Raw genomic sequence first — 24,418 nt, 5'->3', positions numbered from 1 at the left:
CAGCCGTCAAGCGTAGAGCCTCACAGATGAACAACGGCACAGGCAAATACCCAATCCTAACCGAGCCGCAACACGAACGCGACTTTCTCCCCAAAATCGCATTCACCCTCCAAGGCATCTCAACAAGCGGCATCCATTTCCAGGGAGAAGCAGGCAAAGAGACGGCGCAGGTTGCATGTCGCGTCTCTGTACCGCTCTTATCACTTCTTACGGGATTTTGTGAAGCTGGGCTACTCTATCGCAGTATTGCTACACAAGCATCAACAGCGACCAAGGAGACTGGCTTGATTAGACAATCCCTCAATGCACACCTGCAAACGCATTTGACGCGCTACTTGGAGAAAGTCGCAGCGATTGAAGCTGCCCTGCGACAAGCAACGGCACAGCTACAAGTCACATTGAAACGGATTGCGCTCTGGATACGACCCGATGTACGCGTCTTACGACTCATGGCGCGGATATTGCATGCCGTTGATGATAAACAAGGCGGTACATTGATGAATGCTGTGCATGCGCTCAGTAAACACGGCGACCCATCTGTTGCGCAATTCGCACAGGATGTCCTGGTAGCCATTAGCAAGCCCTTTTACGAAATGCTCGCCAAGTGGATCTATGGCGGTGATTTGGATGATCCGCATCTCGAGTTTCTTGTACAGCCAGTTCAGGCTGCCATTTCTTCAAAACGCGTGCAATCAACACAAGACGCGTGGCGTGGCAAGTTTGCACTCGTGGACGCAATGCGACCTGCGTGGATCACACCAGCCCTGGGACGAAAGATCTTTTTGATTGGCAGGACGTTGAATTTTACGCGGTATAATTGCCATGATGCGGCGTTTGTGGTGGAGCACAGCAAGTCTGCCTTCCAAGTACTCAGCTATGGTGATACGTTTTCCCTTGAGCGATCTATGGATTCAGCCTACTCCACCACTTCTCAGCATCTCAAGAATCTCATCATGGACAAATTTAAGCTGATGGACCATTTACTGGCGATGAAGCGGTATATTCTGTTGAACGCAGGTGACTTTGTCGGCGTGCTCATGGAACGACTCGGAGACTCACTCGATCATCCCGCCAGCACACTCCATCGACATAACCTGACAAGCTCCCTCTCTGATGCCATTCAAAGCAGTAATGCGCAATTCGAGCCTGAACACGTCTTGACGTGTCTCGATGCTAGGATGCTCGACAATGCCAAAGGTTCTGTTGGTTGGGAGTCCTTCACCCTCGAGTATCGTCTCGAACGACCCCTGGATGTGATCTTAACAGAACAAGCAGCTCGACAATACCTCAAAATCTTCAATTTCTTGTGGCGATTGAGTCGCGTTGAGTATACACTGAGCAGTGCTTGGCGACGCAATATGACTGCTGAGCGCGGTATGCTCAATCAAGTTACTGTCGTGACTGCAGATTGGAAGCAGGTGCGTTGTGTGATTGCCGAGATGATTCATTTCGTCTGTCAGCTACAATACTACATCTTGTTTGAGGTGATTGAGAGTTCTTGGAATGAATTGCAGACGCAATTGGCGGATCCTGCTGCTGACTTGGATGGCATCATGAATGCGCATAGCATTTATGTTGCGTCTATTATGGAGAAGGCATTGCTTGGGTCGAGCAAGACGAAAGAGGCGGAGAGGGATTGTCTTGCCTTGTTGCATGACATCCTCAAGACGATGCTATTGTACAAGGAACAGATGGATCGCTTGTTTGCTTACACACTCTCGCAGTACACGGGCGGAGGAAATCGTCTGTATGACATGACGCGGGATGAGAGCCAAGCGGACCTGCCGGATGAGAACCTTGTTGCCATTCGAGAACGCATGGACCGGTTGACGGTAGAATTCAAGGAGTGTACGGTGTACCTGCTCGATGCACTTGAGGAACAGCCATCAAGCGATATGAGCTTCTTGGCGGTGCGTCTCAACTACAATGACTTTTACCCCTCGAGAAAGGGTCGCAAGGCGAGACGATAGACATGGATGTGTTCTTGTATGTACGTAAGGCACTACTCCTTGAGAGCTTGCAGACGACTGCGCATCGCTTCGAGTGCTTCCACCTCTTCTTCCTCTTCTGCTGATGGTGCAGCTGGAAGCTGTGTTGTAGGAACGGGACCGACCTTGGCAAAGGACTCTCCCGTGATTTCACCCAAGATGCGATTGACCTCCTCCTCTGCCTCTTCTTCATCTTCCTCTTCAGCAGCAAAGTCCATGACGTCCTCCATCATTTCATCCATAATGCCAGCTTTTTGCATCTCCATCTGTAATTTGGACATGGTTGCTTGCAGCTCTGGCAACTTGACCAAGCCATTGACGTCCTTCATCATGACTGTTGATTTCTGCAAGACACCTGTAATCTTGGCAGTCGCAAGCTGTTCATTCAGCTGCATAGAGAGTGATGCCATGGTCGCCTTGCTTGCTTCCATACGATGCCGTGCGCGTTTCGCTCTAACAACTTCGCGAGCGAGCATGCGACAGTGCTTGACGTCGTTTCGTTTTGCGAGCGCCTTGATTTGTTGTTTTGTCTTTTGCTCTGATTGTGCAATCGACTGGATTTGCCTGTCCATGAGACGCTGCTCATGCCGGATAGAGGACTGCCACTTGCGTACCTGCTCCTGCGGTGTGGGTTTGCCAAAGTAGTGTCTGAGTGTGTCCATTGAGCTTGGCTATGCCATTGATCTATGTACTCTGACTGTGCGCTGCTTTGCTATGTGGCTCTCCTTCGTTCTCTCTCTTCTCTCCAGCAGCAGCTATCTAGAGTACACACAAGTGACACAACTGGAGCGTGTCGATGTGTGGGTAGCAGACTGACAGTGGAATGGATGTCGTTGCTGCACGTGTTTCTGCGTTCTATGTATAATGTCTCTCGTCTTCTTCTCTTCCTTCTCTTCCTTCTCTCCTCAATCGACGCTGCACTGGCGGACCGACTCAAGCAAGTCCACAGACATCTACGCACAAAGATGCCCTCCTACACACGCAGGCAGGTCGGGGCCCCAAACACCCTCGACTACCGAGTCTTCATCGGTACCTCACCTGCACTTTCCCGAGCTCCAATCTTAACACCCTTCCAGAATCCGACGGCAAGCCCATCTCGGCCTTCCATGATATTCCTCTGTATGCAGATGCAGAGAAGACAATCCTGAACATGGTCGTTGAAGTGCCTCGATGGACCAATGCAAAGATGGAAATCTCAAAGGAAGATGCACTCAACCCCATCAAGCAAGACATCAAGAAGGGTAAACTCCGATTCGTTCGCAACTGTTTCCCTCATCATGGTTATATCTGGAACTACGGTGCTCTGCCACAGACTTGGGAAGATCCCAATGCCATCCACTCAGAGACCAAAGCCAAGGGCGACAACGACCCATTGGATGTCTGTGAGATTGGTGAGGCTGTTGGTTATGTTGGTCAGATCAAGCAAGTCAAGCCTCTCGGTGTCATGGCTCTCCTCGATGAAGGTGAGACTGACTGGAAGGTGATTGTCATTGACGTCAACGACCCATTGGCTTCCAAGCTCAACGACATTGAAGATGTTGAGAAGCACCTGCCAGGACTCATCCGCGCTTCCAATGAATGGTTCCGCATCTACAAGATCCCAGATGGTAAGCCAGAGAACCAATTTGCCTTTTCGGGTGAGTGCAAGAACAAAAAGTACGCAGAGGAAGTCATCTCTGAGTGTGCTGAGGCTTGGGAGAAGCTCATCACGGGCAAGACACCAGCTGGCGATGTCAACACCCTCAATGTCGCTGTCGATCACTCTCCCTTCAAGGGCGCTGCACCCAACGTCCCTCAGGGTAGCGAGCAGGCACCTGCCCCTATTGACGCCAGTATCGACAAGTGGTTCTTCATCTCTGGAGGCCTCTAAACAAGATACATACAGCTGACCAGGCTCTCACGCATTCATCAAAATCTCGTAGAAAAGATGTTTCTGCACTTTTCCTTCCTTCCCTCACATGCTCGTCTGACGCCCAGTCTTGATCTCCTCATCTCCTTTCATCACAGGCGACTCATTAATCTTCTTGATGGGAGCACCAGCATGCCATCGCTCTAACTGCAATCGCCGTTCCTGAATCTGCAACAACCAAGCTTGCGTCCTCGACACCCCTTGTTTTTGCGCTTCCTGCGATAAACCACCGCCATACATCATCCAATGCTGCATTTTCAAACATTCTTCTTGCTCCGCTTTGAGCCATCGATCCATTTCTTGTAGGAGCAAGGTACGGGTTTCTTCTTCAACCTGCCGTTCTTGCTGCAGTGTGGCTTGTTTTGTCTTTTGGTTGGCTTTGTGGTTTCGTCTTTTTCGTTGATTCTTAGTCAATACAGCCGTTGCTGCTGTTGCTGTTGCTGTACTGGGAGGAGTCGAGGTTGTTGTGTGGGCAGAGCGCTGAGGCTGCTCATCGATCTCACCAGACGACGGTGATGATGGTTCATTTGTCTCCCCGGCACCCTCCGTAAGACTGCTTGAGGGACGTTTTGTGATACACCACGGCGGAGCGACGCTTGATTCTCCATCATTCTTCTTCTTGTTTGCCAAGCTCACGGATTGTTGAGGGGTAGGGGTGGGCGTGGCTTGTAGAGCACCTTGTTGTAGGGCTGCTAGGATTTGTGCGCTGGAGATGTCGTCCTTGAAGGGCCTTCGATCAGGCTTGTCCTGTGTCCATTGATCTGACGCGCCAGACATGCTTTCGATGACTTGGCGTGAAGTAGAGTTGAGTCTGTCCCTGGGTGTTGAGTGAGATCTCATGGAACCAGGGGGAGCCAAATTTGAGTCGTCTGCTCGCTATGGCCACATTCTCTTTACCTGCAACATGAGTGTCTGTCCATATTTCCTTGAGCTTGTTAGAGGAAGAAGGACCTATATTGTTTGACCCGGATTGACCCGCTCGCCAGCCATCTTAGAAGTTGTCCCAAGGGTGTTCAAGAAAGTACCAAGGCATCAGCTGCAGGCGACAGGGAATCGAATGTTCGACGATAACTAATTCAAGGATGACACTTCAGATGGTTCGATTTTGGCGACGCATTTATCGTACCGAACTGCACAGCTCAGACGACAACGAACAACAACATACGAGGTCAGGAGGATGAAATTCTTCAGAATGTCCATATACCAATGATGAATACTACAAAAGCTACATAGCCAGATACGATGGCACCCCCTTTTGATAAATGACGCACCTGAACCGTTCATAGGCATGTACAAAAGGCACATCCAATATTTAGCTTCGTGTGATTTCGCTGTCGTTGCGGAGACGGTCCACAGGCGATGTAACACGGTGTGCACGTTCTGCATCCTGTTGACCGTTGCTGCGTTCACCGCGCAGGCCAAGGTAAGGAGAGTTGGCGGGTGATTCGCCAGAGAATAAGAATAAATCATAGAGACCACCACCGGCTAGACAACCCAAGAAGGGCGCAACCATTGGAATCCAAAAGTAGTAGCCACCAGCGGAGAAGACACCGGTACCGTAACCAGCCATGTAAGTGAACATGCGAGGCCCAAAGTCTCGAGCAAAGTTGATGGCGTAGCCAGTCTCCCAACCGAGACCAGCACCAATGCCAAAGATGAGGAAGAAGAGAACAAGAGGACCCATATCACCAGCAGGGTTGTTTGCTGGGTCTCCAATCGCGAAAATGACAAACATGAGGAACGCTGATGCGATGAATTCAGAAAAGAACATGCCTGTGCGGGTCATGAATTCTGCTGGGTATGTGCAGAATAGACCAGCCGTCGAGGTTTTGAGACCAACAGTACGCATATCTCCGCCTTCAAATGCTTGAATGGCAGAGCGATAGTTGCCGTAAATGATGGCCGCACCCATGAAAGCGCCAAGCGTCTGAGCAACCATGTACACAGGAAGTTTCTTGAGCGGAAGTTTGCGGTAGACAACGTTGGTGAGTGTGACAGCAGGGTCTGGATGTTAGCACATGAACGAAAACCCCAGGAAAGTCTTACTCAAGTGTCCTCCAGAAATACCTCCTGATACATACACACCGAGCATGACACCAATACCCCATCCCCAACTGATGGATTGATAGTCACCTTTGGTTGCATCAGACAAGACCACTTGCGCAACAGAACCAACACCAAAAATGATGATCATCATGGTACCTGGGGATTAGCTTCATTCAGATGAACAGGAAGACACAAACCAAAAAATTCTGCGGCACCTTCACGAAGCCACCAGATAGTCTTCAACTTGGTGACAAGTGTCAGTGGACGCTCAATAGCAGGCTCATTGCGAGCACCTTGCTCGAGTTGGATAAACTTTGGCGCAGATTGAATCTCCTGAGGTCTGAAGTGCATGTACTGCTCGTCCGAGTTGGCCCTCGGGCGAGTATGCGCCTCGTCCTGCGGGCTGACCTCAAAGTCGACATGCTGGAAGTTGATCTTCTCGTTGGTGGAGGAGCCATGGGAAGGCATGGTAGGCGATGTTGATGAAGAAGCCTCGCTCGCTCGATGAAGAGAAGTCCTTGGGGAAACCATCTGGGGACGTTGCTTTTATATTGAAGTATTTGGTCCTGGAGAAGAAGCAGGAGGTGCTCGCAATGAATCTCGTTTGTCAAACAAAAGCTAGACTCTGGGGAGGCCCCGCGTTCAGAGTTTCTCCGGAGTCGTCCTGAAAGTAGCGTCCGAGGTCCTTAAGTGCTTGTGCTCTTGCGTCGTTGTGTGGTAGCTTGCCTCTTGCGATCCCACTTCGCCTCACTCGCATTTGTGCGACAAAAAATTGTCAGTCAGACTCATTCATGATCGGAGGGCCGGTGGCCCGATTGTGGCCAATTTGTGGGACGGGCTTTAGGGTCGGTCCGTTGCCGAAATCGTGGAGCAGCGAATGAGAGGCGAGTCAGGCGACCTTCTCCTTCAGGGACAGCCTAAACAGAAGCAGACTTTGTCCGAAAGTTTGTCGCTGCTCTCAGACGCTGTCAATTGTCGAGCTCAGTGCTGACAGCTCCAGCTCCAGGGATACATGGAATTGGAAAGTGCAGACCTATGCGACACTGTACTAGCAGTATAGCACAATCTGCTGGATCAAGCCCATCAAATCCGGATACAGTGTTGCCGATGACACGTCCGGGGCATAGCAACACAGGCTGGCATAAGTGCTGAGCTGGCTTGGCGCACGCGTTGACCAAAACCCATAGTATAGCCGGTGATCCGATCAGAGCCCATAGTATAGTGGGGCCAGTTGTAGTACAAGCCACGGTCCCACGGAGACTGCGGCGAAAGTCCTTGGGAAACCTCGGGATCGTCGTGCAGAATCTGCACATCGGAACAACCTGAGATGGTGCGCTGCACAAAATATCAAGCCAATTCAAACGCGGCAACCGGAAGAACTGCTCAATACTCGACAGTGGAGTTGACACAATCAATTCAGGTACACACCTCACGAGTCACAACTCCACGCTGTCCTGTCCGTGCCTTCACAAGGGTTTGACCGAGATCCGCTGACCAGAATCTCCAAGGTCTCCTCGGAGAAACTGCTCAATGTTCATCAGACTGGAGAAATCAAGAGACAAGTATTAGCCGGACTCACCTATGGGTGATGTTCCGCTCGCCATCGAGTCGAGCCTGACCAGTGACCACACATTGTTACTGCACAGTGCGGTGAATCAGCTGGCGAGCTAAGTCATGGCCATATTGCCGATTCGTCAGATGCCAGCTTGCTAGACTTTTAGCGAGGGCAGAATCTGTGCAGCTACTTGGTCCTTAGTCTAGACTTGAACCTTGGAAGACCGCAGCGGAAACCCAGTTCAGCTAGAGACTTGTGGAGGTGGACAAGCAGGACAACTCCTTGATTGCACGGAAAATAAGGGACCGAAGCAGCAAGAATACATCTCAACGACCCAGTCCACCGTTAACGCAACCCCTCAATCGCAGAAACGTAGGATGGTCCTGGATGGAACGAAACGACCAAAGACCATTCGCTCTCCACCGAGCGCACATGTTACATTGGTGAGCAGGGCAGGCCTCGATATGCTACGCGTGCATCGTCTTGCCAAGAGACATCTGCTGTCCCGGCTGTCCTCATCGTGTTCAAGTCAGTCATACGCAACACTCCTCAGTCTCTGACAACAGTGCGCTCGGTCAACGCCTCGCATGGCATTGGCACGCTTGCTCGCCAGAGCCTGTTTTAGTTGATGGTGAGTGGTGGAAGCACATTTATACACGCCTTGTGTACAGCAGCGACATCCATACAAGCAACTCTGTCGGCAATACGCTGATTGCAGTGAGCTGGAATCTCTCGTGAGACTGATTGAAGCATGTACGCATCTGCTCAGTTTGCAAATGCGCTTGCCATTTGGCATTTGCAGTCATCACTGCCGCTACGACTGAACGGAAATGCAGCTTTTGGTGTTGGCACACCACGAGTCAGAAGGCGTTGCCAGAGGGGCTAACAGCTTGCACAACGACGTATTGTTCAGTGACCTCGATGCTGCTGTCGGTGACTGAGACAGGAAGCCGTGTTTATGGCTTGGAAGAGTGGTCTTTCAGGTGAGTCTAGTTTCATTTGAGAGCGAAGAGCTAATCTTGAAAGCACTGAATATACGGCAGCCTGAGTACAATTTAGTCATCGGAGCATCTTACCGCTACACTTTGAAGATAGACAGCTATTATATCCAGGACGTTTGTCCGTAGAGTACTAAAGCTGAGGTCGCCCAAGTCACCCATCAGGGAATCGAGATCGAACTCACGAGATGGGCTGGCAACCAAAAAAGAAACCCGCAATTGCGATTGCATTCTCCATCATATGGCTGGCTTCTGCCGCAATCTCTGGGGAATAACAGGAGCTTGGCGTTGTCGTTCATTGTAGCAGTCCTTGGCGAAATCCCGTCGTAAGCACGACTACGATCTGCGAAGACTCGACTGAGAGATCGTCATCAACCTTCTGAGAGCTTACAATTACTTCGAAGTATTACAGCTGGCTAGTCATAATGATTATTCAACAGTCCACAACTTCATCAGCGACTCGGTCGATGTGAGTGATGGAAACAAAGAGGACCAACGCGCTGCACAAGCTTTGGCCTACCTCTCGAATGACAACATGTCGAGACAAAACTTCGTCGTCCTCTCAGAAGACTTCTACGTGCTCGTCAGAGTTGTCAGCTGTGAAAGACAAATCTGCCACCAAGTAGCCCTGAGCAGCACTTGCAAGGACGACAATCGAATGATCCCGCGTCACGCACATGAGAACCCGCAAAGTCTGTAGCTCACTCATCAAAGGGGAACCTGTTGCAGAGACGGTGAAGCGACAAATTCTTGTAGCCTCCGGCTGACCTGCTGGTATCTTGAGTATTTTCAACGACGACATCTGCAATAATGCTGAGGCCAAAGAATCGACCCGTTGTGTCTCGCAGTCCAGCCATGGGCTTCTTCTCCGACAGCGCTTTCACGGATTGAAGTCCCATATTTGCAACCAGTCGTCCTCGTTTTCAGAAGGTGGGCTCCACATCCCTCACCAAGATTCGCGACGGCCTCTTTGTAAGTTCCATCGATGCAAATGAGAGCCGGGGCTGTACTGGCCGATCATCAAGCGCATACGTCAACATTGATCCATTTAAGGTTTAGATGCTGTGAGTCCGTCCAGTAGCATCAAGATGAGGCGGTCCACCGATGGGCATGTTTTGTTGAGATGCATCCGCAAGCTGTTCGTGCGTGTCCAGGTGCCCTCCTGCAAAGTCAACTCTCTTCTCACTGTGCTTGTCCTTAGAGCCCTGTAGCGTGGATTGACGCTCGCGACTTCCTTCGGCAGTGGAACTTGAAGAGCTGTCATCGCGGTTGCCAGGCACCATAGCATCTGGCAGCGCATCCACGACATCTTCGACAATCGTATTGACACCATGACGCCAGCGCCACTCGTCAATTCCAAAATGGCGTCGGTTCAGGGGCGAGTCTCCCGTGAAGATGAGTGTATCATAGACGAGACCACCAATGATAGCTCCGACAAAGGGCGCTGTGCATGGAATGATACTGTAGTTCCCGTTTGCTGTCCAGACAACCTTGCCGTAGCCAAGCATGTAAGAGACGAGTCTCGGCCCAAAGTCTCTAGCGAGATTGAGAGCATAGCCAGTCTACCGTTAGCCATATGCTTAATCAAGAGAACAACAAACCTCGTAACCAAAGGCCGCCCCGAGGCCAAAGATAAGGAAAAAGATGATGAGCGGACCAAAGTCACCCGCAGGATTGTTTTGTTCGTCACCTGCTGGTCAGCATCATATTGCCATATCCTTAGACTGACCGATTGCAAACAAGGTCATGATTAGAATGGCGGTAGCCACGACCTCCGAAAAGAACTGTCCAACAGGCGTCAGTGCATCCAGTGCATACGTTGCAAAGATGCCCGAGGTCTTGGTTGTCCGGACACCGACTCCACCTTCAAATTGGTCAATTGCACTTTGATAATTTGCATAGACAATGGCTGCACCGACCATGGCTCCGAGAATTTGAGCAATACTGTAGGGAATAAGCTTCTTCCAAGGAAAGCGTCTAAACAAGCAGTTCGCCAACGTGACGGCAGGGTCTATTGTTAGTGTCGCCGTAGGAAAAGAGTGTACTTACTCACTAAAGTTAGACAGAGGACAGCGTTCAAAAGGCCTTACAGTGAGCTGCCGTTAGTAGACCTCTTGGCCCAATAGAAAGCATACCTCCAGAGATACCACCTGCGTGATATACGCCAAGCATGACTCCGATGCCCCAACACCATGAGATCGACTGGTACGAGCCGAATTCATTGTTGGACAGAGTCACTTGTGCAACAGAGCCATCACCAAATAAGATCAAGATCATTGTGCCTGTTGATGAGCATGCGACCTAAACAAATTGCCAAATATACCGACAAACTCCGCGAGTGGTTCGCGCAGATATCGTCTCGCCTTTGAGACAAAAGTCAAGTCTTCGCTCTTATTCTTCTCCTTATCTTCCTTGGACGGTCCTTGCGACTGAATGGCTCGAAACTTGGGCGCCCAGCTTTCATACTGATGCTGCGGCACGGCCATGCGAGGATTGCGAGCTCGCAAGTCGCCATTTGGTTTGTGCAGACCCGCACTCTCGAGATCTGCCAGCGCTGTGTGTTCCATACTGCAACAAGCTTGTATCCAGGTCTAGTCTTGTGCTTGTGGAGAGGATGTTGATGATGAAGGTCAAGCAAAGATGCACTGCATCGCTTAAAGCGGGAAGGGCAAACACCGGTCGGCCTCATTGCCGCTGGAGGTGGGTTCGGACTTTTGTTCAACGTCAGCGGCGTTTCTCTACCACTCGATTACGAGCAGAGTCCCAACTGCAAGTGTCGCAAACAAGACAGCATGGGCATTGGGCATCAATTCATCTATAGCTGGCGCTAAAACAATCAAATATAAAGCATCGCAAACGCTAAATTGTCTTCTCAGATGTGGTGGAACCGGTGATCAGCTTGCTGGGAAAATCGACTGCGGTGAGGGTCAACGGATTCACACCAAGTCGACGTGCTTCAGTCTCGGTGAATGTACCAAACATGTCAAATTCGTCAATCTCTCCTAGTCCAGCTGGAGGGAAGAAACTGTTGAGGCCATAAAAGACTGTGGCCGAAATGGCAAAGCCAAGGGGAAAAGAAAGGTAGTATAAGTTCTTGAAGGCTTCTGGCACATGGATCTTGGTATTGACGTTGTGCACGAAGCCCGGCAGAAGAAAGATAAAGCCAAGGATCCAAGCGACAAAGCTGCGGTAGTTAAAACCCTTGGTAAACCAGTAGATGGAGCTGGGACTCGGTTTGTACAAGTCACTCAGCTTCACCCTGCGACGCCTGATGAACCAATAGTCGGTGATCATGATGCCTACCATAGGTCCTAGGAAGGTAGAATAGACCCCGAGAACGGACAGGAAGACAGATGCACTGGAAAGCAGCTGCCAAGGTTGAAACAAGATGGCGATAACAAGCGTCAAGTAAGCGCCTCGGCGAATGTTGAGGTACCTTGGAAACAAGCCTGCCAAGTCAAAACCACCAGAAAAGGCATTATCGATACAGTTGATGGCTAATTGGGAAAGTGTGAGACCTACGGCTGCAAAGAAGCAACCTGCACGGGCCTTGGACGTGTAATTGTCATCGAGGATGCGAGCAAGAATGTCGGGCGGGTTCCAAACAATTTCGCCATAGATTTGCTGGGTTGCTGAAGCTGTGACGCATCCAAGGAAAGGAACGATGGTGCCAAAGAAGAAGATGGAGAAGATTTGACCATGGACTTGGTCACCGGGCTTCGTTGCAAAGCGCGAGTAGTCTGGTTGGTTGGTCAGTCCAACAGCAATACTGCCAATAACGCTCGAGATGGCCTTGACAATAGCCCATCCAGTTTCGTAGCTCCCTTGTGTCTTGCCTGGGGCTGAGAGAAGCCTTCCTACACCGCCAGCCGTGTCGACAGACCAAGCCAGGAGACCTAGCATGGTCAAGAAGGTGACAATATTGAAGGCAAAGAAGAGCCATCGAGTCTTTTCAACCGGTTTCCAAATGACGGCGCAAGTCATCAAATTGAAGATGACAAAGCCGACGAATTGCTTCGTCTGCATATTGGCTGATGCTGGCATAGTGTTCCTCATGTTCTGATAGGAAGGGAAAATGGCACTGAGCATGGCGGAAATGCAGAGCCCGCCAGTCCATGCTTGAACACCCATCCACACCATAGACAAGATGATGCGCTGTACGAGAGGAACAAAAGAGCCCCAGAAGCCCCAGACAAATCGTGATAGAACAGCAAAGCCAATGTGCCACTCAGCACCGACGTAACCGTTAAAGACGGCAATGAGGATAATGATGATGCGTGCAATGATGACAGCGAGCATGGCTTGCCAGACAGACAAACCAAGGCCGATCAAGGTCGAGCCAGTGGTCCACGAGTAAATGACGAGATTGTTGATGGCCCAGAAGGACACGAATGACCAAACACCCCACGTACGACGTGAGGGCGGCAGTGGCTTTACATCTTCGTTTATCCAGTGTGATCCCAAGGGGTGTTCCTTCTCAGCTTTCAGAATGATGCGTGCATTGAAACTGCGGAGCACGTCCATTCCTCGTGGTGTCTTGTGAGGACTTTGTGAGGTCGAGATCAGGAGCTCCTCCGTTATATGCCTGGTCTGTTTTCAGGAGCAACTTTCAAAAGCGCCTAAGCATGGCAAGCTGCGCTGCAAGAGTGATGTCGTATTAAGCACTGTGCCTTGAAGTAGCTTTACTTTCGGCTGGAGCTGCTGGACTTCGGAGCCTGATGCAGCAGTAATGCAGGTCAAAATAAGCGTCTGTGACTGCAGTTGCTCTGCGCAAACAAGCGCTCTTGAGGTAATTTGACGGAGCAGACCCTTGCGGCAGTATTAGTGAAGCAACTGATGGCCTCACAAGAGAGGTAGACAGAGAGGAGAGGCGAGCGACACACGGGCACAAAGATAGATATGATGTCTTGTGAGTAGATCCGCGGAGAAGGAGCGCTCCTGCCTGCTGTCAAACTCTTCAAAACTTCAAATTTGTCTTGCGCTCGCTTAATCAGGCACACGTGTCAGAATGAATCGCGCCTGGACTCTGGGCCCGTCGTCAAAGTTTGCAGTCAAACAGAGATCTCGATTCCAGGCGAACGGGCCCCCTGGACTCTGGAGATGCACCCGCGAAATCAGTGCGTCTGACTCAGCGTCGGAGTCAGCGACCCTACGCACTACAAAGTTATCCCAAAAGGGTCGGGGCCACGCAACGACGCCAGCTTCATATCCCAGCCGCTCATCTCGACGACAACAAGAACGAGGACGCAGTGACCGCATCTTCGAGTCCATGAAGCTTAATCATACGCCGGGCAGGGTTCATATCCGCATCTGTGGGGCGGCCGATCATTTAATGCTTCACGTCTGATTCTGTGCTTCAATTTGCATAAGCTCCATGTCTGAGAACGTTGAACAGACACAGATCACTCCTGGTGAGATACCGCATCCATTTTGTTTGCAACACAACAATCCGGTCGGGGGCAGTCCGCCGCCTCTGTATATAGGGAGCACATCTCCCGCCGTAACGCAGCATTGCAACAGAATGGCTCCCTCTGTCGACAATCTGTCAGCTCTCTACAACGCTACAAAGAAGTCATATCGCATTGGCGTAGACGTTGGTGGAACGAACAGCGATGCTGTACTGGTATGCGACGCTGAAAAGTCGTCGCCGAACTGTGGTGTCGTTGCTCACTACAAGACGGCAACCACGGTGGATGTCACAGACGGCATTGAAGTAGCCATCTCGCAAGTCTTGAAGTCAAGCAACGTTGACCCGTCGCAGATCGCCGTTGTTGTAATTGGCACCACACACTTCATCAACGCAGTGGTCGAACAGGATCAAGGCAGGCTTGATAGTGTCGCTGTGATCAGGCTGTCGGCTCACTTTACGCGCAGTACTCCTCCATTCTCGGATTTCCCGCCTGCGCTCAAGCAAATCATGTGTGGCTACTACGCTTTCTGCGCCGGAGGCTGCAATATTGACGGCGATGAGATTGCATCAATCTGCCCAGACGAGCTCAGAGCAGAAGCCCGTAAGATCCGAGACATGGGACTGAGGACTGTTGTCTTGACTGGCGTCTACTCGCCGATTGACGAAACATTTCTCCAGGAAGAGAATGCGCGCGAGATAATGTCGCAAGAGGTCCCTGAACTCGTCATTGTTTGCTCGCGTGATATTGCAAACGTCGGCCTCCTCGAGCGGGAGAATGCTGCCATTCTCAATGCCTCCATCTTGAGATTCGCTCAAAGGACCATTCGTGGTTTCAAAGCTGTGCTCAAGCGACTGGATCTTTCGTGCGGTCTGTACCTCACTCAAAATGACGGTACTATCGTCTCTGGCACGATTGCAGCCAAGCTTCCCATCAAGACATTCTCATCAGGTGCCACCAATTCAATGCGCGGTGCTGCCTATCTCTCAAGGGAAGCGCGCTCCGGCAAGGATGGCAACTGCAAAATGATCGTTGTCGACATCGGCGGCACCACTGCAGATGTTGGCATGCTCCTCCCCTCTGGCTTTCCGAGGCAAGCGAGTGCCTTTGTTTCCATTGAAGGCGTGCGCATCAATTACTCTATGCCTCATGTCACCTCGATTGGCTTGGGCGGAGGCAGTATTGTTAGAAGCACCAAAAACGGCGTTACGGTTGGCCCTGATTCAGTAGGATACAAGCTCTCTACTGAAGCGCTTGTCTTTGGCGGCGGTACCCAGACTGCAAGTGATATTGCAGTTCGAAACGGGAATGCAAAGATGGGCAGCATCGACCTAGTGCAAGGCATCTCACTTGACTTTACAACAGCAGCACAGGAAAAGGTCTGTGAGATGCTTACCAATGTCGTTGATTTGATGAAGACTTCTCCAGAGCCCATTCCTGTGCTGCTCGTCGGCGGTGGCAGCATCATTGCACCAGACTCACTTCCTGGCGCTAGCGTCGTCATCCGCCCGCCATTTCACGATGTCGCCAATGCAGTAGGTGCGTCCATCGCAAGAGTGTCTGGTACAGTGGACTGCATCGAGGATCTCGCAGACAGATCACTCCAGGATGTCATCGCACGCTGTACAGCAAAAGCCAAACAGCGAGCCATCGAAGCCGGCGCCGACGAGCATACCATCTCCGTTGCAGAGCTCGACACCATTCCCATCCAGTATACTGCCAATCGAATCCGCGTCATCGTCAAATGCGTGGGTGATTTGGACATTACCAACCTCTCCAGGACTGTGCAGGACGACTCTGACGATCTTGAAGACTTCACACCTGCCAGGCCAACAGCCAAGGCTTCTTCCAACACTAGAGAACTTGATGTTGACATGGACACATATAAGCCAACCATCAACAAGAATCGCGAATGGGTGGTTTCTGAGATTGACCTGAAGCTCATGTCCATGGGCTGCTATGTCCTTGGCTGCGCCGGTGGAGGGTCACCCTATCCCGAATATCTTCAGCTACGCGACATGCTCCGCGCTGGCCATGTATTGCGCATTGCAGAGGTCGAAGCTTTCAAAGATTGCGAGACCGTGCTGTGGGGCGGCCACATGGGATCCCCTGCAGTCTCTGTTGAACGTCTTGGAGCCGAAGAAGTCGTGGATGCTATGCGCGAGCTGCTCGATTACACGCGAACGCCATCCTACAGTGCCGTCATGTCGCTTGAGATTGGTGGTGGAAATGGCCTACAGCCTCTCATCATGGGCTCTAGCAAGTTCTTTGATCGCCCTTGCCTTGATGCGGACTGGATGGGACGTGCCTATCCGACTTATTGGCAGACAACGATTTGCGTGTACGAAAGGGATAGCCTTGTGCCGGCTGCGATTGCTTCTGGTGATGGCAAAAACATGATCATGACCAAGGCCAGCAATGATCGTATCGTCGACACAGCACTGCGCGCAGCCTGTACTGAGATGGGCTCCAGAGTTGGAATGGCGGTAAAGCCTACTACGGTTGATCGCGTCCGCAAATATGCCGTCCTCAACACAATGTCGCTTGCGTGGCGCATTGGACGTGCCATCTATGTTTGTCAGCGCAAAGCACAAGTGATGCAAGTCGCAGACCGCATCATTGACCAGGTGGGTGGGCCAACAACAGCCAAGAAGCTCTTTGCTGGCAAAATTGTTGAAGTGGAGTCAAAGGTGTCCAAAGGCCATTCTTACGGCAGCATCACCATTGAGCCGCTCTCAAAGGACGCAGACGAAGGAGCAGCCCCTTGCTTCAAGACGGACGGTCTCTTGAGAATCCCTTTCAAAAACGAAAACATCCTGGCAGAGTGGGAGTCGCCAGCTGGCGTGCGTGAAATCATTGCATCTGTTCCAGACCTCGTCTGCGTACTCGACAGTCAAAGCGGTGAGAATCTTGGCGTTCCAGAGTTCCGCTATGGCCTGCGTGTCACAGTGCTGGGCATCACTGCTTCGCCGCGATGGACAGACACCCCTGCTGGCCTAGAGCTTGGTGGGCCGCAAGCATTCGGCTACGACTTTGAGTACAAGCCACTCGGTGTCTATGTGGAGCCAAAGTCTGTTATTGCAGAGTATGCTGAATGATATATGCCTGGTCTACCTGCCACGACTTCTACTAATGCCTCTTCCTAGATTCATAGAATCCGAAATAATGATGATTTGATGATCTGATGATCTGATGCCCCCATTCCCGCCGCTTGCTGCTTTGGGCCAGATGGCCCAGATCTGTCAAACGGATTCAACGGGGCAAAGTCGCAACGCCAAAATCAACACGCGCAAAACCTTGGCCAACTCTTCTACTTGGCACACTCAGCACTGCTTTTCCTGTGCTGATACGACGCGCATTTGGAAAAGCGCTACCGGAGCGTATTGACATTATGCTCATGATGGCTGATAGTCCGCTGCGCAAGCGAAGCGCTCTGAGTATACTCGACCAGCTAAAAGCGGCATACTCGAGTCCTAGCAACTGCATCCATTCAAACTGGTGCCGCATACCCATGGCTGTGGTCATTTTTGTCTTTCTATTGATTCTCTTCACATGCTTCTGCTGCTGGGCGCAGTGCGTCGCATGTTGCTGCTGTAGCGGCTCAAAGTCGAAGCGCAGGGCGAGCGATTTTGGCCAAGGGGCAAACCTGCTTGGCAATCCAAGTTATGGCTATCGCCAGGGTGGTCTACCCAATATGCCAGAGTACCCTATCGCTATGAATGATCTCAAGAAGCCCAAATTTGCAGTTATTGGAGATGATGGCTCTGTCACTACTGATTCTCCGAAAGCTGAACAGCCAGAAGCCTCTTCCCGGCATACTTCTCAAGCAGTAGAACGACCCACATTGCCTGCAGTAGCCATCTTAGATGATAAAGAGAGCGAAGCTGGCGGATGGGCGTCTGCTGAGACCCATCGGCCGCATCAGGATCAACAATTGCCTAGGTTTGGTGGGCAACCACCCAGCGGGTTCCAGCGTCCCAATACTGTTTCAGCGGCACAGTTGTCTATGCCAGGCCAGCAACAGTATGGATCTGATCCCTTTGCTAGGCAACCGCGCTTCGCGAGGCCCCCTCCAGGTAGCTACGACAATCAACCGCCACGTCGGCTTCCGGAGCCTCCAAGGCAGCAACTTCAACAGCCTTACCAGCAGCAACAGCAGCAATCACAATCCAACTACAGTGTACCAAACTCTGGTGGGCGGCCTCAACCAGGGGCTTCAGACAGGAATGTTCAGCAGAGGCCGCGATGGCAAGAAACGCAGGATCGCTCGACCCCCTTCAGTCAAAGACCGCCGCCGCTCGTGGCCCCGCAGCCTCGTGCTCCCGTGCCAGACTGGCGCCAAGTTGGAGAACGGTTCCCTGAGGAGTCTGTTCGAACTGACACGCCAGATCACACGACCCTCCCACCTTACCCTGCTAGTTCACCAGGCCGGAGCCGAAACGATAGCCCTGACATTTTGAGCGACATATACGGTCAATACAATGATCAGCCAGCATCTGGCCGCTTCAGATGAATGACACACATCTCATGTAATTGTGCATAAGGATAATAATGGATCATGTTTACACTAACGCTTACGCTCTTGCTTCCACTTGTATTTTGCGACGCCATCCTTGTCTGTGCCTACCTTCTTTCGTGCACCTTTGGTCTGGAGATTGCGATGCAAGGCAGTCTCTTTTTCTAGCGTTTGAAGCTTTGCTAGACGGTCTTGCCGGCTCGCTAGCTCCAACTTGGCTCTCACCTTGGCTTTTGCAATCTTTGTAAGCCATTCTGAATCTTGCACATCTCCCTCGAGCTTCTTCGATTGGGACGATTTAGGCACGATGTCTCGAATATCCTCATCTGCCTCCATGAACAACGAGCGCGAAATTTTACGCTTCTTCGGCGCTTCGTCTTCACTACCCGCAGTACCCTGCGTATCCTCTTGCATATGTTGCGCAGCCTCCAGCTGCTCAATCTTCCGCCGCTCAATGGCGGTTGCCGTTTTTATGTACGCAGCATCCTGTGTCTTCAAAATCTTGACTGCGTCCATAGTCAACGCCTGGTTTCCACGCTCTTTAACAGCAACGCCGCGGCGCGTTCGGCCGTGGACCATGCCAAAGTAGAATTCATCCTCATTCTTTTGAGAAGCTTTGGAGCGCAGAGTCTTTAAGCGCGCTTGTTTCTGCTTGTAATCATCTGCTCGCAAGACATAGTCCTTCTTCTTCTCAAGCAATCCATAGCGCTCACGATTGAAGGGCTGAGCACGCTCTTTATGCTGCTTTTTCTGTCCGTCAGACCTGCCAAATGCACCCATCACGCTTGCTGCACTTGTCCTTGTAGCGTTTCTCGAGCTGAATCGTCGCCCAGAAAAAGAATAATTTGGGAGGAGCTCCCCTTCTTGGAGCGATGAACGCATCGACTTGCACGTACCAACTTGCAATCGCTTGACCTTGTCTTGCGCTGACGGCCATGGAAGATGAGTTGGAACGCTTCCGGCTCAGCTGGAGGCAGTCGCTGCAACATGCACCACGCTCAGGTCCTGCTTCTGATCGACCAGCTAGAAATACTGCAGCCAAGACGGCTGTTGACGAGGAAGCTGCAGCGCCCTCGCAAGTAATTACTGAACCAGAGACAAGCATTGAGCCTGTTGAGACACCTGTCGAACAACCAGAGCTCAGTGCACTAGAGCTCTATGAAAAAGGAATCGAAAGAGAAAGACAAGGAGCTCTCAAAGATGCGCTCAATTACTATCGCAAAGCATACAAACTTGACAGTGGCGTCGACGGGGTCTTTCGGGATGCTTATCGAGCTGGTCTGACGATTGATACCCCAGATGTGGCGAATGCTTCTCTGGAAGAGACTGGATATGCCAAGTTTGTGCAGACTCGGCCAGATTACGACCACAAGACCAGCAGTACAGAAGGCATGGATGAAGTCCTGTCACTCATGTCACGGATGCGGATGCCTATCGAGACTGAAACAGAGCGGCTTTCAATATCAGATTTACCTGATGAGGTTCTCAAGAATATCATCCACGTCTGCATCAATGAGGACTCCACATCCTTCACAAGCATCAGCTTGACTTGCCAAAAGTTTTGCCTCATTGCCCAAGAACGGTCCATATGGAAGGACTTGTGCACAATGACGTATATGGAACAGGCCTACGATGACGCTGGGTTTGAGGTCGGAAAGTCGGCAGAAAAGTCTTGGCAAGATAGGATGGACATGGAGGTGCAGGCGTACGGTGACGACTGGCAGCGGATGTTCATTGAGCGACCTCGAATACGCTTTAGTGGTGTTTACATTGCCACCTGCCACTATACGCGTCCTGGCCAGCGTGATGGCTCCATCTACAACATCGTCCATCTTGTCACTTACTTTCGCTATCTTCGCTTCTACCCTGATGGGTGCTGCTTGTGCTTGTTGACACCAACTGAACCAGCAGAGGTTGTTCATCAGGTTCACAAAGCATCAAAGCTCAAAGGACTGCAACGAGGCCGCTGGCAAATCAATGCTGCTGGGGAGATTGCTATCGAGGCCAGCGGGCCTGCTTCCTACGTCTTCTTTATGGACCTCAAAATCAAATCGACTTCAAGAGGCCGGCAGAACAAGCTTGCGTGGAGTCGCTTCTACGGCATACACCCACAGTCTGGTGAGGTGACAGACTTCAATCTGAGGCACGACAAGTCCTTCTTCTATTCTCGAGTCAAGAGCTACACACATGAATGATCTAACCTTCTGCATTCACACTATTGGCCTTGTGCTTCGGCACAAACTTGAAGCTCTCCGCAGCCTTACCTAAGAAGCGCTCAGAGATTTTGACCCAGTCTGCGCAATCCATCGAAGCAAGCAGCTTCTCATCCTCATTGCGGGGCGTCCACGCTGGCGGGCGGTCGCCCATCTGGATAGGTTCTCCCATGGCCGCTAGTACGCCAGAAGGTACATACCTGTGGTGGAAGCTCATGAACTCCAAAAGGAATCGTCGAGTCTTGTCAACGCCCATCTGATCCGCACCCCAACAGGCAAGGCCGTTCTTACAATACTGGTCGAGCATAGCGAGACGTTCCGAGGCCGACTTGTCGAGATGTTGCTGCTTGTCAATCTCTTCAAAGATCCATGGCTTGATGAGGGCGCCGCGCGCAATCATGCAGCCGTCAACACCAGACTGCATGTTGCGGTTCCAATCCTCAAATGTGTACACATCGCCATTGCCAACAAAGGCGAGCTTTTGCGAGTAGCCATATTCGGCATGCTTGCCGCGCAAATCTTCGCCAGCGGCCTGTGCCTGATAAGCCTTGATGCTCGCTGCGCAGGAGGCAATGTATTCCCAATCTGCAGGCCTCGAATATCGCTGCGCACGCGATCTTCCGTGTAGAGTGACCATAGACACGCACGCGTCTGCATTGAGACGTGCAAGCAACTTGCCGGATGTATGGCATTTATCTTTAACGCCGGTGCGCACTTTGACAGTCACTGGAACATCGCCAGTGACCAGACTCATACCCTTGAGCATCTTGAGCAGTCGACCATGATTGTCCAACAAAGCAGAGCCAGCGCCTTGCTTGAAGACAAGATCAATCGGACAGCCGCAATTGAGGTCAACAAAGTCGAGTGTGGATTCAAATTCGGTTGCGAGCATTTCAGCTGCTGGCACAACCATAGCTGGTTTAGAACCTGCAATTTGGATGCCGTAGATGCCACGACGGCCATTGCGCATGTCGCGTTCTGCTTGATGACTTCTGGTCAAGGCCCATTCACTAGCAGAACCTGAGAGTAGCGGAACAGAAAGCGCCATTTCAGAATATGTCACATCCGCGCCATACTCGCGGCAGATTTGACGAAATGGCATGTTGCCAGTCGTTGTAAGCGGCGCTAGAATCTTTGTATTGCTCCAGTCGAGACTTCTCTTCTCGCTTGGTCTGAAAGGGACATCTGGCTTGTCTGCTGCATCTTTCTCCTCGCTTGCCATCAGATCTGATAGATACTTCAAGTAGGCATCCGACTTGCTCGTGCGAAAGGCCTTCTTTCTGATCGCCTGCATGGTCTCTCGCGAGAGGATATTCTCGATGGACTTATGCGTTTTGCATAGCTCTGACAGGTCTTGCTTAGGCTTGCCAAGCAGCTTCCAACTGTCTGGATCTGCAACATCTGGTTTTTCTACATGGCCTGTCAACCAGCGGCAACGGAAGCCGGCGTCGCAATGACCAATTGCTGAGTAGATGGGACACTCAGGTCCAATATCAGGGGGCTTGGTGTTGATGTAATCCTTCAAGCTGTGTGAATACTTGCAATCGCCTTCAAAGGTGCACGATTCGCCACGGGCAATCTGTGAGCACAGTCGCACCTCATCTTTCGAATTGGCAAACTTGCGCGCCTTATTTTGACCTCTTTGCTTCTTCTCCTGCTTTGGCCTCTTGGCCCTCGGGGCATCATCCTGATCACCATCTTCTGCAGGGCGAATAAGAGAATTTTGCTCGACGTCGCGGGCAACATCAGCCGAATTTTGCACGAGCGGATTGAGTTCATGGAGGTCTTCTGGCAACGTTGCATCTTGAGTATGTTGCAGAGGCGACATAGGCTTCTGCGCAACGTTGCCGTCCTGGACCTTGTCCTCTCCGGCCATGTTGCAAATGTGAGGACTCCATTCGGCGTGTGCTTGAGATTTTTGAACGGCAAAACATTCAGATGCAGCACGAGGACATACACAGTGGGTCAGTGGGACACCGTCTCAGAGCACGAGGAAAAGTAATATGCTCATTCAATCATTACTACACAGATATTAAGTTTCGACGATGTTTGATCGCAGTGATACTTAGCAGTTGTTGAGCTGCACAGCCTCAATGGCAATGCGCTCACACTGAGCTGCGTTCAAAACGTTCCTGTAGTACAGGTTGTAGAACGAACCAGAGAGACACCTGTAGAACTCAGTCGAACCACCCAGGGCAAGGGTGTTGTTGGCGCAAACAGACCATCCTGCAGTGTAGATGGCGCCTGTCTGAGGAGGACCATCGAATTGAAACTGCGAGTTGGCAGCAATGTAACCAATACGATTCTGGTTGTCACGGAGGACACCGTTGACGAGGGTGATTTGAAGAGGATCACTGGATCCGCAAGCCTGAGCAGCACCAGAGAGCACAGCGTACTTGCCGTTGGTAGCAGCTGCGGCAGGTGGACGGACGGCAGTGACCATGCCGCTCTTAGGAGCCTGAATCTGTCCATCGCCAATCTGTGTCACAGGCCTGCCAGTAGGGGCCTGGATCTGACCATCACCAATCTGAGTCACTGGTCGGCCAGTAGGAGCCTGAATCTGACCGTCGCCAATCTGCGTGACGGGGTTGCCTGCGGGTGCGCGGCCCGTAGGAGCCTGGATCTGACCATCACCGATTTGGGTGATGGGTCGTGCCATAGGTGCCTGGATCTGACCATCGGCAATCTGAGTGATGGGGCTAGCAACACAGTTGTCGCGAGTCACAGTCACGGTAACGACGCGGGGTGCGTTACCTGTGGGAGCCTGAATTTGTCCGTCTCCAATCTGAGTGACTGGTTGGGCTGCTGGGGCAGGAGCTGCACCCTTGGGAGCCTGAATCTGACCATCTCCGATCTGTGTGACTGGTCGAGCTGCAGGGGCAGAAGCTGCACCCTGTGGCGCTTGAATCTGACCATCACCAATCTGAGTGACTGGTCGAGCGATTGCTGGACCCCGTCCGGCCTGTACCTGACCGTCGGCGATCTGTGTGACCTGACGCTTGGCCATTGTAGTACCCGAGGGAGCAATGACTTGGATGCCAAAGACACCTGCCTTAGAGACTGTGCATGCACTGGGTGCTGAACCTGGTGCTGAGATGATGGCGGTCACGCCTTGGGCAGAGACTGCAGCGAGCGAAGCAGCAATGGAAGCAACGGTGAAAGTCTTCATGTTGTTGGATACTTCAACAAAGACTCGGGACTGCAGAAGTATTTGTACCAGCGCTGACCCCAGCCTTGTTACTCGATTGAGCATGTAGATGTCCAATTGTGTGCCATGACGACCAGCGTGTGCACCATGCAGACGCCGCAGCGGCTCCAGAGGGCGGGGCCAATCGATTGAGTTTCACCACACGAACGGGCATGCTTGGCAACGCCAGTCAGAGCTATTTAGAGCTCAAGAAGCAGTCTACAGCTGTGGGTATAGCCTGAACTTGCCCTACTGTCTTCATAGACGAGAATCATGACGACAAGTTGCAGGTCCGGTCTTGCTGTCTCTCGGGGCCATTGAGCTGATCGTCCTGGTCGTCACGAGTCCTTCTGCGAATCAAATTCCCCGCCCGCAACGGCATTTCATCTGCCGGAACGCGACTTCTGGCTCGAAGTCGACGCGCGCGAGGCGAAAATGCTTGTTCGGGTGGCGACTGGCTAGATGCATTTATACGGTGCTGTCCGCGCACTGTAGCTAGACCGGTACGCCCAATGGCCGTTATAACGCAAGCGGCATGCTTGAGCTTCCGTCTAAGCCAAGCTAAACTAAGCTTAAGGGAAATCCATTATGACACCTC

At 51.6% G+C, this 24,418-nt stretch overlaps 12 protein-coding genes across 12 annotated transcripts; 4 read left to right on the top strand and 8 right to left on the bottom strand.

The window, feature by feature from the left end:
• Positions 1–26: 26 nt before the first annotated feature.
• On the top strand, positions 27–1,970 carry BCR37DRAFT_343355 (Spc98 family-domain-containing protein; the record flags this gene model as incomplete). The annotated part of the gene is made up of 1 exon (XM_040867499.1): positions 27–1,970. The coding sequence occupies one exon, from the start codon at positions 27–29 to the stop codon at positions 1,968–1,970; it is 1,944 nt and encodes a 647-aa protein (XP_040727886.1).
• A 68-nt stretch (positions 1,971–2,038) lies between these two features.
• On the bottom strand, positions 2,039–2,617 carry BCR37DRAFT_335511 (Snf7 family; the record flags this gene model as incomplete). Its single annotated transcript, XM_040867189.1, has 1 exon — positions 2,039–2,617. A coding segment is annotated over one exon (579 nt), but the record flags the coding sequence as incomplete, so codon positions are not given.
• Positions 2,618–2,953: 336 nt separating this feature from the next.
• BCR37DRAFT_343320 (inorganic pyrophosphatase) lies at positions 2,954–3,858 on the top strand (the record flags this gene model as incomplete). The annotated part of the gene is made up of 2 exons (XM_040867494.1): positions 2,954–3,017; positions 3,065–3,858. The coding sequence occupies 2 exons, from the start codon at positions 2,954–2,956 to the stop codon at positions 3,856–3,858; spliced, it is 858 nt and encodes a 285-aa protein (XP_040727884.1).
• Positions 3,859–3,900: 42 nt separating this feature from the next.
• BCR37DRAFT_141171 (uncharacterized protein) lies at positions 3,901–4,973 on the bottom strand. Its single transcript, XM_040866068.1, has one exon. The coding sequence runs from the start codon at positions 4,735–4,737 to the stop codon at positions 3,943–3,945; it is 795 nt and encodes a 264-aa protein (XP_040727883.1). The 5' UTR covers positions 4,738–4,973; the 3' UTR covers positions 3,901–3,942.
• Positions 4,974–5,209: 236 nt separating this feature from the next.
• On the bottom strand, positions 5,210–6,294 carry BCR37DRAFT_343308 (aquaporin-like protein; the record flags this gene model as incomplete). The annotated part of the gene is made up of 3 exons (XM_040867492.1): positions 5,210–5,901; positions 5,944–6,099; positions 6,141–6,294. The coding sequence occupies 3 exons, from the start codon at positions 6,292–6,294 to the stop codon at positions 5,210–5,212; spliced, it is 1,002 nt and encodes a 333-aa protein (XP_040727882.1).
• Positions 6,295–9,424: 3,130 nt separating this feature from the next.
• BCR37DRAFT_141364 (aquaporin-like protein) lies at positions 9,425–11,209 on the bottom strand. Its single transcript, XM_040866069.1, has 6 exons — positions 10,820–11,209; positions 10,632–10,778; positions 10,546–10,581; positions 10,226–10,507; positions 10,098–10,186; positions 9,425–10,058 (listed from the first exon to the last, which is right to left on the bottom strand). Exons 1-6 carry the CDS (start codon positions 11,061–11,063, stop codon positions 9,552–9,554), a joined length of 1,305 nt encoding a protein of 434 aa, XP_040727881.1. The 5' UTR covers positions 11,064–11,209; the 3' UTR covers positions 9,425–9,551.
• A 146-nt stretch (positions 11,210–11,355) lies between these two features.
• On the bottom strand, positions 11,356–13,020 carry BCR37DRAFT_343112 (permease for cytosine/purines, uracil, thiamine, allantoin-domain-containing protein; the record flags this gene model as incomplete). The annotated part of the gene is made up of 1 exon (XM_040867478.1): positions 11,356–13,020. One exon carries the CDS (start codon positions 13,018–13,020, stop codon positions 11,356–11,358), a length of 1,665 nt encoding a protein of 554 aa, XP_040727880.1.
• A 997-nt stretch (positions 13,021–14,017) lies between these two features.
• Positions 14,018–18,417, top strand: BCR37DRAFT_390741 (uncharacterized protein; the record flags this gene model as incomplete). The annotated part of the gene is made up of 2 exons (XM_040870906.1): positions 14,018–16,989; positions 17,523–18,417. The coding sequence occupies 2 exons, from the start codon at positions 14,018–14,020 to the stop codon at positions 18,415–18,417; spliced, it is 3,867 nt and encodes a 1,288-aa protein (XP_040727879.1).
• On the bottom strand, positions 18,163–19,222 carry BCR37DRAFT_376375 (small-subunit processome). Its single transcript, XM_040868584.1, has one exon. The coding sequence runs from the start codon at positions 19,198–19,200 to the stop codon at positions 18,472–18,474; it is 729 nt and encodes a 242-aa protein (XP_040727878.1). The 5' UTR covers positions 19,201–19,222; the 3' UTR covers positions 18,163–18,471.
• A 133-nt stretch (positions 19,223–19,355) lies between these two features.
• Positions 19,356–20,542, top strand: BCR37DRAFT_390739 (uncharacterized protein; the record flags this gene model as incomplete). Its single annotated transcript, XM_040870905.1, has 2 exons — positions 19,356–20,444; positions 20,483–20,542. The coding sequence occupies 2 exons, from the start codon at positions 19,356–19,358 to the stop codon at positions 20,540–20,542; spliced, it is 1,149 nt and encodes a 382-aa protein (XP_040727877.1).
• Positions 20,510–22,529, bottom strand: BCR37DRAFT_376374 (uncharacterized protein). Its single transcript, XM_040868583.1, has one exon. The coding sequence runs from the start codon at positions 22,507–22,509 to the stop codon at positions 20,617–20,619; it is 1,893 nt and encodes a 630-aa protein (XP_040727876.1). The 5' UTR covers positions 22,510–22,529; the 3' UTR covers positions 20,510–20,616.
• A 169-nt stretch (positions 22,530–22,698) lies between these two features.
• Positions 22,699–23,802, bottom strand: BCR37DRAFT_390737 (uncharacterized protein; the record flags this gene model as incomplete). The annotated part of the gene is made up of 1 exon (XM_040870904.1): positions 22,699–23,802. One exon carries the CDS (start codon positions 23,800–23,802, stop codon positions 22,699–22,701), a length of 1,104 nt encoding a protein of 367 aa, XP_040727875.1.
• Between the last annotated feature and the right edge of the window lie 616 nt (positions 23,803–24,418).

Source organism: Protomyces lactucae-debilis (genome assembly GCF_002105105.1).
Source record: "Protomyces lactucae-debilis strain 12-1054 chromosome Unknown BCR37scaffold_2, whole genome shotgun sequence".
Taxonomy (NCBI): domain Eukaryota; kingdom Fungi; phylum Ascomycota; class Taphrinomycetes; order Taphrinales; family Protomycetaceae; genus Protomyces; species Protomyces lactucae-debilis.
The sequence above is the reverse complement of the archived record's forward strand: the minus strand, read 5'-3'. Positions and strand labels throughout refer to the sequence as shown.